Raw genomic sequence first — 12,459 nt, 5'->3', positions numbered from 1 at the left:
ATATATATATATATATATATCCAGTTAAAGCAGAAATGTGCAATGAATAGATGTATTTCTGTTGGTGTGGGAGAATTTGTTTCCTCTTGAAGCTGATGTTAACCAACCCTACAGCTGGTGATCAAACTTTAATTAACCTGCTAATATACCAGCTTAATATAACATTCACTTATAAATATGGCTCAAAAACTCACTTCTTAAAAGTGTTCAAGTAAGTGTAATTAAAGGCCTGAATTTTAATAAAAGAAGCTGAAATAAAATGTTGAGCTTTAAAAGTCCGATACCTATAAACTAGGGATAGGGTTAGATGGCTATTTTTATTATTGTTATATTGTTGTACCATGTACGACGCGATGCACCTGATAATCTGCCTCGTGTACTGTATAATTCTATATTTTTGTCAATTTGACTGAGACGTGAATAATATGAATAAAGCAGAAGCAAACCTGCGGATTTAAAATCTCCAGGAAAGTTTTTTTATCGGCCATCGCGGAGAAGCTCGTTGGTCACGTGACAGACCCGGAACATCAACAAAGTAAACAAAAGGGCGGACAGGAGCTTTGGTTCGGTGGAACTACTCCGGTTTGGCGGAACTGACCCGGTTCGGTGGAACTGACCCGGTTTGGTGGAACTGTTTCCCCGCCGACATGCTCCCTAGTTTCACGCCCACACACGGACTGCTGTTGGCGGTTCTCAGCCAGCTTTCTACCCGCCTCTCCTGCTCCTCCATGGCGAACCTTGACATCCCAAAAATTGCAATTTACTTCGGAACCAAGACCCGGTACGAAGAGGTGAACCCACACTTGCAGCGGGACCTGCTGTCCGTGAACACGTCGGTGCTGAGGCCGCCGCCCACCGAGCGATGCTCCCCGGTCCACCTAACCGCCGTCATAAGGCACGGCAGCCGGTACCCGACCGCCAAGAACATCCGCAGGATCCTGAAGCTGAACCAGCTGGTTCGGACAGAAGCCTCTGGACCCTCCAGGAGCTCCGCGGCTTGGCTGCAGGACATCCGGAGCCGCTGGGAGCCGTGGTACACGGAGGACATGGACGGTGAGAGGGCCGGGGGCATTCCCGGTAACCCGCCTGCCTGGAATATTTCTGAAAGTATTCCTGGTGGAATCCTGAAAATAGTGCTAAAATAATTCCCCTCGTCTCCTCCTCCTCTACCTCCTAACCTCCTCCCTCCTCCTCCATCTCCTAACCTCCCTCTTTCTCCTCCATCTCCTCCTCCTCCATCTCCTAACCTCCCTCTTTCTCCTTCATCTCCTCCTCTACCTCCTAACCTCCTCCCTCCTCCATCTCCTAACCTCCCTCTTTCTCCTCCATCTCCTCCTCCCACCTCACGTCTCTCCTCCTCCTCCATCTCCTAACCTCCCTCTTTCTCCTTCATCTCCTCCTCTCCCACCTCACGTCTCTCCTCCTCCTCCATCTCCTAACCTCCCTCTTTCTCCTCCATCTCCTCCTCCCACCTCACGTCTCTCCTCCTCCTCCATCTCCTAACCTCCCTCTTTCTCCTCCATCTCCTCCTCCTCTCCCACCTCACGTCTCTCCTCCTCCTCCATCTCCTAACCTCCCTCTTTCTCCTTCATCTCCTCCTCTCCCACCTCACGTCTCTCCTCCTCCTCCATCTCCTAACCTCCCTCTTTCTCCTTCATCTCCTCCTCCTCCATCTCCTAACCTCCCTCTTTCTCCTTCATCTCCTCCTCTCCCACCTCACGTCTCTCCTCCTCCTCCATCTCCTAACCTCCCTCTTTCTCCTCCATCTCCTCCTCCTCTCCCACCTCACGTCTCTCCTCCTCCATCTCCTAACCTCCCTCTTTCTCCTTCATCTCCTCCTCTCCCACCTCACGTCTCTCCTCCTCCTCCATCTCCTAACCTCCCTCTTTCTCCTTCATCTCCTCCTCTCCCACCTCACGTCTCTCCTCCTCCTCCATCTCCTAACCTCCCTCTTTCTCCTCCATCTCCTCCTCCTCTCCCACCTCACGTCTCTCCTCCTCCTCCATCTCCTAACCTCCCTCTTTCTCCTCCATCTCCTCCTCCTCTCCCACCTCACGTCTCTCCTCCTCCTCCATCTCCTAACCTCCCTCTTTCTCCTCCATCTCCTCCTCCCCTCTCACGTCTCTCCTCCTCCTCCATCTCCTAACCTCCTTCTTTCTCCTTCATCTCCTCCTCCTCTCCCACCTCACATCTCTCCCCTCCTCCTCTCCCTATTCCCCACCTCCCCCTTCCTCCTCCTCCTCAGGTCAGCTGGTGACGAAGGGCCGGGATGACCTCCACCATTTGGCCCGGCGTCTGGCCACCTTGTTTCCGTCTCTGCTGTCGGAGGAGAACATGAGGAAGAGGAGGATAAGATTCATCAGCAGCTCCAAACACCGCTGTGTGAGCAGCGTGGAGGCCTTCCAGGAGGGGCTGCAGCAGCACTGGCGCCACCACGGTGAGCTGAAAGGCATCCTGGGAAATGTAGTGCCTTGTTCTAGCAAACCACCTCTGACCTCTGTCTGCAGACGGCCTTCCAGAGTTCTCCCATGAAGTGGATGACCAGTTGATGCGCTTCTTTGAGCGTTGCCGTAGTTACGTAGAGGGCGTGGAGAACAACCGTACGGCGCTGCTGGAAGTGGAGAAGTTCAAACATGGCGAGGAGATGGAGGGAGTGAGGAAGAAGATGGCCGAAAAGCTGGGCCTTCCTTTAGACAGCCTCACCCCAGGTCTGTATATCTGATCGGTTCCTAGTAATGGGAACTGTCCCTAGTAAACAAAACAATCCTAGTTACCAGAGTGGTCCCTTGTAAACAGAACTAACCCCAGTAACCAGAACTAACCCTTGTGACCAGAGCTGTCCCGAGTGACCAGAACTAACCCTAGTGACCAGAGCTGTCCCTAGTAACCAGAACTAACCCTAATGACCAGAGCTGTCCCTAGTAACCAGAACTAACCCTAGTGACCAGAGCTGTCCCTAGTGACCAGAACTAACCCTAGTAACCAGAGCTGTCCCTAGGAACCAGAACTAACCCTAGTGACCAGAGCTGTCCCTAGTGACCAGAACTACTCCTAGTTACCAGAGCTGTCCCTAGTGACCAGAACTAACCCTAGTAACCAGAGCTGTCCCTAGTGACCAGTACTAACCCTAGTAACCAGAGCTGTCCCTAGTGACCAGAACTAACCCTAATGACCAGAGCTGTCCCTAGTGACCAGAACTAACCCTAGTGACCAGAACTAACCCTAGTAACCAGAGCTGTCCCTAGTGGCCAGAGCTGTCCCTAGTGACCAGAACTAACCCTAATAACCAGAGCTGTCCCTAGTGACCAGAACTAACCCTAGTGACCAGAGCTGTCCCTAGTGACCAGAACTAACCCTAGTGACCAGAGTTGTCCCTAGTGACCAGAACTAACCCTAGTGACCAGAGCTGTCCCTAGTGACCAGAGCTGTCCCTAGTGACCAGAACTAACCCTAGTGACCAGAACTAACCCTAGTGACCAGAGCTGTCCCTAGTGACCAGAACTAACCCTAATGACCAGAGCTGTCCCTAGTGACCAGAACTAACCCTAGTGACCAGAGCTGTCCCTAGTGACCAGAGCTGTCCCTAGTGACCAGAACTAACCCTAGTAACCAGAGCTGTCCCTAGTGACCAGAACTAACCCTAGTAACCAGAGCTGTCCCTAGTGACCAGAGCTGTCCCTAGTGACCAGAACTAACCCTAGTGACCAGAGCTGTCCCTAGTGACCAGAACTAACCCTAGTGACCAGAGTTGTCCCTAGTGACCAGAGCTGTCCCTAGTGACCAGAGCTGTCCCTAGTGACCAGAGCTGTCCCTAGTGACCAGAACTAACCCTAGTGACCAGAACTAACCCTAGTGACCAGAGCTGTCCCTAGTGACCAGAACTAACCCTAATGACCAGAGCTGTCCCTAGTGACCAGAACTAACCCTAGTGACCAGAGCTGTCCCTAGTGACCAGAGCTGTCCCTAGTGACCAGAGCTGTCCCTAGTGACCAGAACTAACCCTAGTAACCAGAGCTGTCCCTAGTGACCAGAACTAACCCTAGTAACCAGAGCTGTCCCTAGTGACCAGAACTAACCCTAGTGACCAGAGCTGTCCCTAGTGACCAGAACTAACCCTAGTGACCAGAGCTGTCCCTAGTGACCAGAACTAACCCTAGTAACCAGAGCTGTCCCTAGTGACCAGAACTAACCCTAGTGACCAGAGCTGCCCCTAGTGACCAGAACTAACCCTAGTTACCAGAGCTGTCCCTAGTGACCAGAACTAACCCTAGTAACCAGAACTAACCCTAGTAACCAGAACTAACCCTAGTGACCAGAGCTGTCCCTAGTGACCAGAGCTGTCCCTGGTGACCAGAACTAACCCTAGTAACCAGAGCTGTCCCTAGTGACCAGAACTAACCCTAGTGACCAGAGCTGTCCCTAGTGACCAGAACTAACCCTAGTAACCAGAACTAACCCTAGTAACCAGAACTAACCCTAGTGACCAGAGCTGTCCCTAGTGACCAGAACTAACCCTAGTGACCAGAGCTATCCCTAGTGACCAGAACTAACCCTAGTGACCAGAACTAACCCTAGTAACCAGAGCTGTCCCTAGTGACCAGAACTAACCCTAGTAACCAGAGCTGTCCCTAGTGACCAGAACTAACCCTAGTGACCAGAGCTGTCCCTAGTGACCAGAACTAACCCTAGTGACCAGAACTAACCCTAGTAACCCAAACTGTCCCTAGTAACCATAAACAGAACTGTCCCTAGTTACAAGACTTGCCCCGAGTAACCAGAACCAGACTTTATCTTGTGCATTCTGTGTAAGTTGCTGCAGGTGGGACAAGGAGACGCCTGTTTTTGTTTTCCTGTAGACCTGGTGGAAGCTGCTTTCTTCTTGTGTTCGTACGAGCTGTCAATCAAATCGGTTCACTCTCCGTGGTGCTTCCTGTTTGACGAGAGCGATGCTAAGGTGGGACTGGACTTGCAGATGTGGGACATGTTGGAAACCCAACTACAACCTGCGGTGTTCTTTGCAGGTGTTGGAGTACAAGTCGGACCTGAAGCAGTACTGGAAGCGTTCTCATGGTCACATGATCAGCAGCCTGTCCAGCTGTCCTCTCTTCCATCACATCTTCAGGACGCTGGACAAAGCTGGACGTCCTCGCAGGTCGGTCACAGGTCTGCAGTTTCTGAGCAGAGGAGATCTTGGGGACCTTTGATCAATGGGGACTGGACTGTCTCCTTCAGGTCAACAGAAGCTTCTCCAGAACCAGCGTCCATCTTGGTGGGACATGCCGAGACGCTCCTTCCTCTCCTATCACTGCTGGGACTCTACAAGGACCAGACTCCGCCCACTGCCATTAACTACCACTCGCAACACGGTATGAAGCTCCACCCCCATCCATCGTCCAGTGAGATGAGTTTGAGTTTGAATTTTTAATAGAATTTTAATTAGAAAGACAAAATAATTCTATAGTGAAAATAGGTTTTATTATTTATATTTAAAAACAAACTTTAAAATAAAAACACTTTATAAAATCCTGCTAAAAAACTGAAATACTGAAGTAAAGTCCTGCAATAACTTAAATAATTTCAAAGCAAAATATGGACATTACTATTATTATTTAAAATAATTATAAATATTTTCAAATAGTTTCAAAATAAAATGATAAAATATGTTTTTGGAAAATCCTGAAAAATCGGTTTAATATGATATGATATGAAGTAAAATTAAATGAAATGAAATGAAAAATACTTTATTAATCCCCAAAGGGAAATATTGCAGTATATAATAATAATAACTAAAGGAGGTCTTGTTCATAATAATAATAACTAAAGGAGGTCTTGTTCCGGAGGCTGATGGCTGCTGGCAGGAATGATCTTCTGTATCTTTCAGTCTTACATGGGACCTGAAGAAGCCTCTCACTGAACACACTTTGTTGTTTCATCACTGTGTTGTGGAGAGGGTGTGAAGAATCCTCCATCATCTTCATCAGCTTGTGCAGCATTCTTCTTTGGACAATCAGCTCCAGCGGCTCCAGAGTTACTCCAAGCACAGAAGCAGCTTTCTGGATCAGTTTGTTGATTCTCTTCAAGTCTCTGGTTCTGATGCTACTACCCCAGCAGATGCTGCAAAGCTGACTGCACTCTCCACAACAGACTTCTAGAAGATATGCAACATCTTGGTGCAAACGTTAAACCATCTCAGCTTCCTTAAGAAGTACAGTCGGCTCTGACCTTTCTTGTAGATGTAGTCAGTGTTGCATTTCCAGTCCAGTTTGTTGTCCAGCTGAACTCCAAGATACTTGTATTCCTCCACCACCTCCACCTCCTCTCCCAGGATGGAAACAGTGCTTTGTTTATTCTTCTTCCTCCTGAAGTCAACAATCATCTCTTTTGTTTTGCTGCTATTTAATATGAGATGATTGTCACCGCACCATTTAACAAACTGACTGACCAGTTCTCTGTACTCTGCTTCTTGTCCATCCCTGATACCAGATGAGAGTGTGCTCTCTGGAGCAGGTATATGATGGGTGAACTGAACCTGTTGAAGAATATGTTCAGCTCATTAGCTCTGTCCAGACCTCCATCAGGCTGGTCCTCCTTTAACTTGAAGCCGGTGATCTTCTTCATTCCAGACCACACATCCCTCAGGTTATTCTGCTGGAGCTGACTTTCTAACTTCTTCCTGTAGTCCTCCTTGCACTTCTTAGTTTGTGTTTTAAGTTGTTTTTGTGTTGCCCTCAATAACTCCCTGTCTCCATCCCTGAAGGCTTTCTTTTTGATGTTCAGCAGCTTTTTCAGGTGACTGGTGATCCAGGGTTTGTTATTGGGGAAGCACCTCACTGTTCTTGTTGGGACGATGCTGTCCACACAGAAGTTTATGTAATCTGTCACACACTCAGTCATGGCGTTGATGTCGTCTCCATGAGGTTCACAGAGGATGTTCCAGTCTGTAGCCTCAAAGCCTCCTCTAAGAGCATCTTCAGCTTCAGCAGACCAGATTTTGATAGTCTTTGTGATGACTGGTTGCTGCTGAACGACGGGCTTGTAGGTGGAGGTGAGAAGAACCAGATTATGGTCAGATCTTCCTAAAGGAGGCAGGGCAGAACAACTGGATCCATCATTCATATTTGCATAAAATAAGTCCAACATCTTATTTTCTCTGGTGGAGCAGCTGACAAACTGCTGGAATGTTGGTAGAGTTGCAGAGAGGGAGACGTTGAAGTCTCCGGAGATCACCATGAATGAGTTTGGATGCTGTGTTTGTAGCCGAGCAACGACGGAGCTGATGACATCACAGGCTGTGTCTGGTGCGGTACCAGGTATTATATAAACCGCTACCAGAATAACACAGGTAAACTCTCTGGGTAAATAATATGGACGGAAGCTCACAGCTAATAGTTCCATGTCCCTTGTGCATATCTTCTCCTTGACAGTAACATGTCCAGGATGACACCAACGCTGGTTAACCAGCACTGCAATTCCACCACCCTTTAGCTTTCCGCTGTGTTGTCTACTGCGGTCTGCACGGACCGTTTTAAAGCCCGGTACAGACACATTACAGTCAGGGATGTGTTCATGCAGCCATGTCTCGGTGAAGCACATAATACTGCACTCTCTGTATTCTTTCTGAGACCTTGTTAGCATCTGGAGCTCGTCCGTTTTTTTTTTAGCTAGTGATCTCACATTAAGACGGTTGGTAGGTATTGTTTAAATCTCCATCGCTGTCTCCATTGTCTCACTCCCGCTCTGCATCCTCTTCTCTTTCTTTTCAACAATGTGAAAAAATTTGATCAATGTCTAAAACTTAAATACTTCCTCTAAAATTATTTAAAAGATTTAGGAAATGTGGTAATTTTGAATAAATTCAAGTCCAAAAAATATTCAGAAATGAATCCTCTGATAAATTAAGTTTATTGAAAGAGTTGCCACATTTTTTTACTTGCAATATTTTACTTCTTCAGAGATGTACAGAAACATTTTAATATTATTTAGCTTTTTATTTATTTATCTATTTTATAGAAATAGTTATATATTTTATATTTATATAATAGGAATATTCTATAAGTATTGACTAGAATCATTTTCTTGTCCTGTTTTTATCTCTGAGGTAAACCTCCTAATTACATTGTAATGATAATATTAATAATCATTATAATAATAATACATTTTATTTCATGGCGCCTTTCTATATCCAAGGTTGCCTTGTGAAAAGAAGATCAATCTGAATAATGGGAGAGAATCAGAGTTCTGAATCTTAGATGGGAGAAAGTTCCAGAGCGACTAAAGGCTCTGCTCCCCATGGTGGCGACGGCGGCAGAGGGAATTGTGAAATAAGTGGAGGATGAGGACCTCAGGTCAGACAAGTGGCGAGAGGCCAGATTGTGGATTTATTTGAAGCTTAGGAGCAGGACCTTGAAGTTGATTCTGCGTTTTATTGGGAGCCGGTGGAACTGTTGAAGGACAGGTGTTATATGTTCAGAAGAAGAGGCGCAGCTTGATCCGAGCGGCCGAGTACATGTATGTATGAAATTTTATATTGACTTTATATAATTTTATATTGAGTTTATTCTCCAGTAATTGGAGGTGTCCTGATGAATAAAAATAAAATTAATTGTATACATTTATTTATTTAAAAGCATGTTTTTCATAAATAAAATATTGTTGTATTTATTTATAAACCACATATTCAATAAAAAGTATTTTCTTAAAATAATTTGAAGAAATATGAATAAATAAAAGAAAATTTTAAAAAAGTTTTTATTTTTGGGAAAAAAATCCTTCTGAAAGCACAAAATAGTGAATATGATAGAAATTTAAATATTTACAGTTTCTGGGAAATCAAAATAAAAAACATTTTTCATCTTTAAAAATCATTTTTAAATGGACACCGTGTAACTTCTGACCCAAACATCAGCCTGATGCAGTGTTTCTCATTGCATGGCTCACGACCCGCATGCGGCTCACCGACTCTTGCCTTGCGGCTCGTAAAGCAGCCGCTGGCTTTCTGAAAATGCATCTAAACAAGTCATAATGATCCTCAACGCTGCAGTTCTCTCCACAAACAAGAGCTGCAGGCTGCTTGCAGAAACTCTGCTGTCCTAACGGCCCTAACTGACCCTGTCAGAGTTGCCAGTTCTGGCTGATTTCAGCTGCAGCGAACTCCACCAAAGAGCTGCTCCGTCGGTAGCTCCGTATATATAATGAAAAAGAAACGCCCACATTCTGGAGGCATTATTGTATTTTCACCAGATACTGTTGCATAAGAATGCCGCTACTCCATGTAATATTTAGGATAACCATTCCTTGCTAAAAAGCTGAATGTTACTGATTTGGCAACGTAGCAGGACACGTAGCGTGGCAACGCTTTTTGGGGGGTTGGCGGCTCTCCTCTTGTCTCAGTATGTTGTCTTTAATTTATTGAGTTGAGGATCACTGGCCTAATGTAAGTAATAACGGAGCGTTTCTGTGTTCCAGACCCAGTGTTTTTGCTGCATGAAGGCGCTCCGGGGGGGGGCTGCCCTCTTCAGAAACCAGACATTGTAACGCTGCATAAGCAGATCTGTCTTACATGGCATCATGTGACCTGAAGTTGTTTACATCCCCCCTCCCTCTATAAACACAGAGGACTCTGCTAGTTTTCTTCCTCTTCCAACCAAAGTTTGTCCCGGCTGAACGAAGTAAGAAGGTGAAGACGGTGTCTGAGGAGGTCAGGAAGAGAAAGCGGGAACAGGATGGCTCTAGAGGAAAGACACGAGTCCAGCTGCTGGTTGGAGTCTGATGGAACACCAGCGTGGATGTAAAACTCTCTGTTAGCATCAGTGTTAGCAGACTGCTAAGCTGAGCAAACGTAGCAACATGTGATGAACTTTTTTACATCTTTCAGCAGCGTTTATTCAGAACAACAGCAGTAAACACCTGATGAGCTGCAGAACGCTTTATTTTGCTGTTCAGTAGAAGCTAAATGCAGCTAGTTGAAACTAATCGGCTACAGACTAAAGCTAACACGACTCCCCAAACATTTTTCACAAGTTGGGCTCATTTAATATTTACATGAATTACAGGAAATGCATTTATTCCTGCATTTATTTTAGCATCCCTGATTAACAACACAGTCACTCAAGCTGATGGTTCACACCCCATATTGAACAGCTGTGTATAAAAACACAGTCAAAAGCAAATCTACACATTAATATTAGCCATCTCCTTTTTAACCATGCAGCACACTCTTCTCTGCACTTGGGACTTAACGCTGCCGCAGGATACTTTACAGCAGTTTCAACCGGTTTACAACACCCTTGAAAATAAAAGCTGTATCAAGTGCATGACAGTATACAAACACTATGAAAAACTAAACTAAATATTAGCAAGGTCACTTATAAATGTAATAAAACGATGAGCAACCGGCCTGGTAATAGTTTATGGTTTTAATTTGCTACTGAGTTAGAAGCAGAACTACTGTAATGTCCAGTAAGCTAAAGGCTAATGCTAACGCTTTCATAATAAGTTGTTGACATAAGTTGGGCCAAAGTTACGGATTTTTTGATTCTCAAAACTATCATTTATAGTAAAGTTTTAGGGGGACTTTTTGCATTGAGTGTTTTTTATGTGTGTGTGTGTGTGTTTTTGTTTTTGCCACAGTGTCATGTGGCCTGATGGAACTGAGAGGTTCACTGCGCTTGGTGACCAAATTTTAGTGTCTTTAAATTTTGAAACTTTTTGTGAAATTTTTGGAAAAAATTTTCATTAAAAATTCCTGAAAATGTTTGGAAATTCTGAAACATACGGTCTCATTGGTGTAAAATTGAGATTAAATCAGAGGAATGTTTCCAGGAAGTGACATCACGTCTCCCTGCAGGTCGAAGCTTCCGGAGCGGTCGTATCGTCCCGTACGCCGCCAACCTGCTGCTGGTTCTGTACGACTGCAGCGGCGGCCCGCGTCTGCAGATGCTTATCAACGAGATGCCGCTTCAGTTCCCGGGTCTGAGGGAGGATGCTCCGCTGTACCGCGACGTCCGCGCCACATACCGCCACCTGCTGGACGGCTGCAACTTCGCCACGGAGTGTGAGGGGCAGGGCAGCCACGGGGTTGGTGGCCGCAGGCCCAACACAGAGCTCTGACGCAGTAGAACCACTCACCAACAGAACCTTTCCCACTTCACCTCCACCTGCTGAAGCATCTGCGCAAGCCTGACCGTCTGTTGGACCAGGTCCTGCCGAGGTTTATCCGAAAAGCCAAACATGGAGACGTAGCTGCTGACCAATCAGAATCCTGCTCATTTGTCTCGGAAAGACATCTGAAATCCTTTTATATCTAAAACATGCAGAAAATTCTGTCTGTTCTTTCCTCCTGTCCACCTGAAATTACACATGAAGCTAAGAAACAAGAAATTTAAACAAAACTGAAAAATCTTCAGCAATTATTCATTAAAAAAAACAAAACAACAATGTTGGAAAAATGCAGAAATATTGGAAATGAAGCCATTATCCGTAAAAAGGTTGGAATGATTCTTTTGTGATGTTCATTTTTGATTAAATAAAATATTAAAATAAACTGTGTGCGTGTGAGTGAGAGAGAGAGAGAGACTTCCTGGTTGAGATGTTATTTCACAAGTTTATTTAAACCAAACTGTTGCAGCACAAATAAACTCGGCTCATCAGCACATCACGTTAAAACTTTCAAATAGAAACCAGGGGGTCCTACAGAGCTCTACTTATCCCTTCACACAGACACGTGTTTATTTACACACAGACATGTTTATTTACACACACACGCGTGTTTGGAAGTTGTGGCGTTCAGGATGTGGACCAGACTTCAGTCTTCCAGCAGAATCAGCTGTTCGGTGAAGATATGCAGCTGGAGTTCTCTTCTATTCTACAGTCATTTAGTAGAAGCTTTTATCCAAAGTGACTTACATACCCCGATGTGCCGATCGGGGGGCAACTTGGGGTTCAGCGTTTTGCCCAAGGACACTTCGGCACAAAGGAGAAGCGTGGAATTGGTCTCCCAACTTTCCAGGTGAAAGACGACTGCTCTTCCCCCTGAGCTGCAGTCTAGTTTTGGAAAACTAGGTTTTCTGCTCCTGAAACGGAGTCCGTTACCACGGTAACGAGCTATGAAGTAAACTCCTGGCTGGTTCACCACAGAGAAACCCTGAGTTTCTTCCCGTCTCCCACCTGAAGCCGCTGTCAGACATGGGTTGCCCGTAGCAACGCCACTCCAGAGATTTAGAAGCTGTATTTTAAGTATTTACGTAAAGAGATGTTTCTGAACATGAGAAGGACGACGGTATCTGGAGTAATCACACACGTCTGAAATCATCATTTCATAAGTGTGTGTGATGGTAGAAATCTGTCGGTCTGGATCCCAGCAGCATCGCCTCCTCACCATCCTCTTCCTCCCCCCGCCATGAAGAACATCATTCTGCTCCAGTAGATTTTAATCAATTGTGGTAAAATTGTGAGTGCTGA

The 12,459-nt window shown here is 45.7% G+C and overlaps 1 protein-coding gene across 2 annotated transcripts; it reads left to right on the top strand.

Moving 5' to 3' along the window:
• Nucleotides 1-531: 531 nt before the first annotated feature.
• On the top strand, nucleotides 532-11,533 carry minpp1b (multiple inositol-polyphosphate phosphatase 1b). Of its 2 annotated transcripts, none has more exons than XM_079260424.1 (7): nucleotides 532-1,053; nucleotides 2,246-2,437; nucleotides 2,520-2,708; nucleotides 4,857-4,954; nucleotides 5,022-5,152; nucleotides 5,233-5,366; nucleotides 10,847-11,533. In XM_079260424.1, exons 1-7 carry the CDS (start codon nucleotides 648-650, stop codon nucleotides 11,107-11,109), a joined length of 1,413 nt encoding a protein of 470 aa, XP_079116550.1. In that variant the 5' UTR covers nucleotides 532-647; the 3' UTR covers nucleotides 11,110-11,533. The 2 variants fall into 2 exon arrangements, with proteins under 2 accessions (XP_079116550.1, XP_079116549.1); XM_079260423.1 differs by having other exon boundaries at nucleotides 2,508-2,708.
• Nucleotides 11,534-12,459: the final 926 nt, after the last annotated feature.

This window comes from Telmatherina bonti (genome assembly GCF_933228915.1).
Source record: "Telmatherina bonti genome assembly, chromosome: 21".
Classification (NCBI taxonomy): domain Eukaryota; kingdom Metazoa; phylum Chordata; class Actinopteri; order Atheriniformes; family Telmatherinidae; genus Telmatherina; species Telmatherina bonti.
This window is presented reverse-complemented; position numbering and strand designations above follow the sequence as displayed.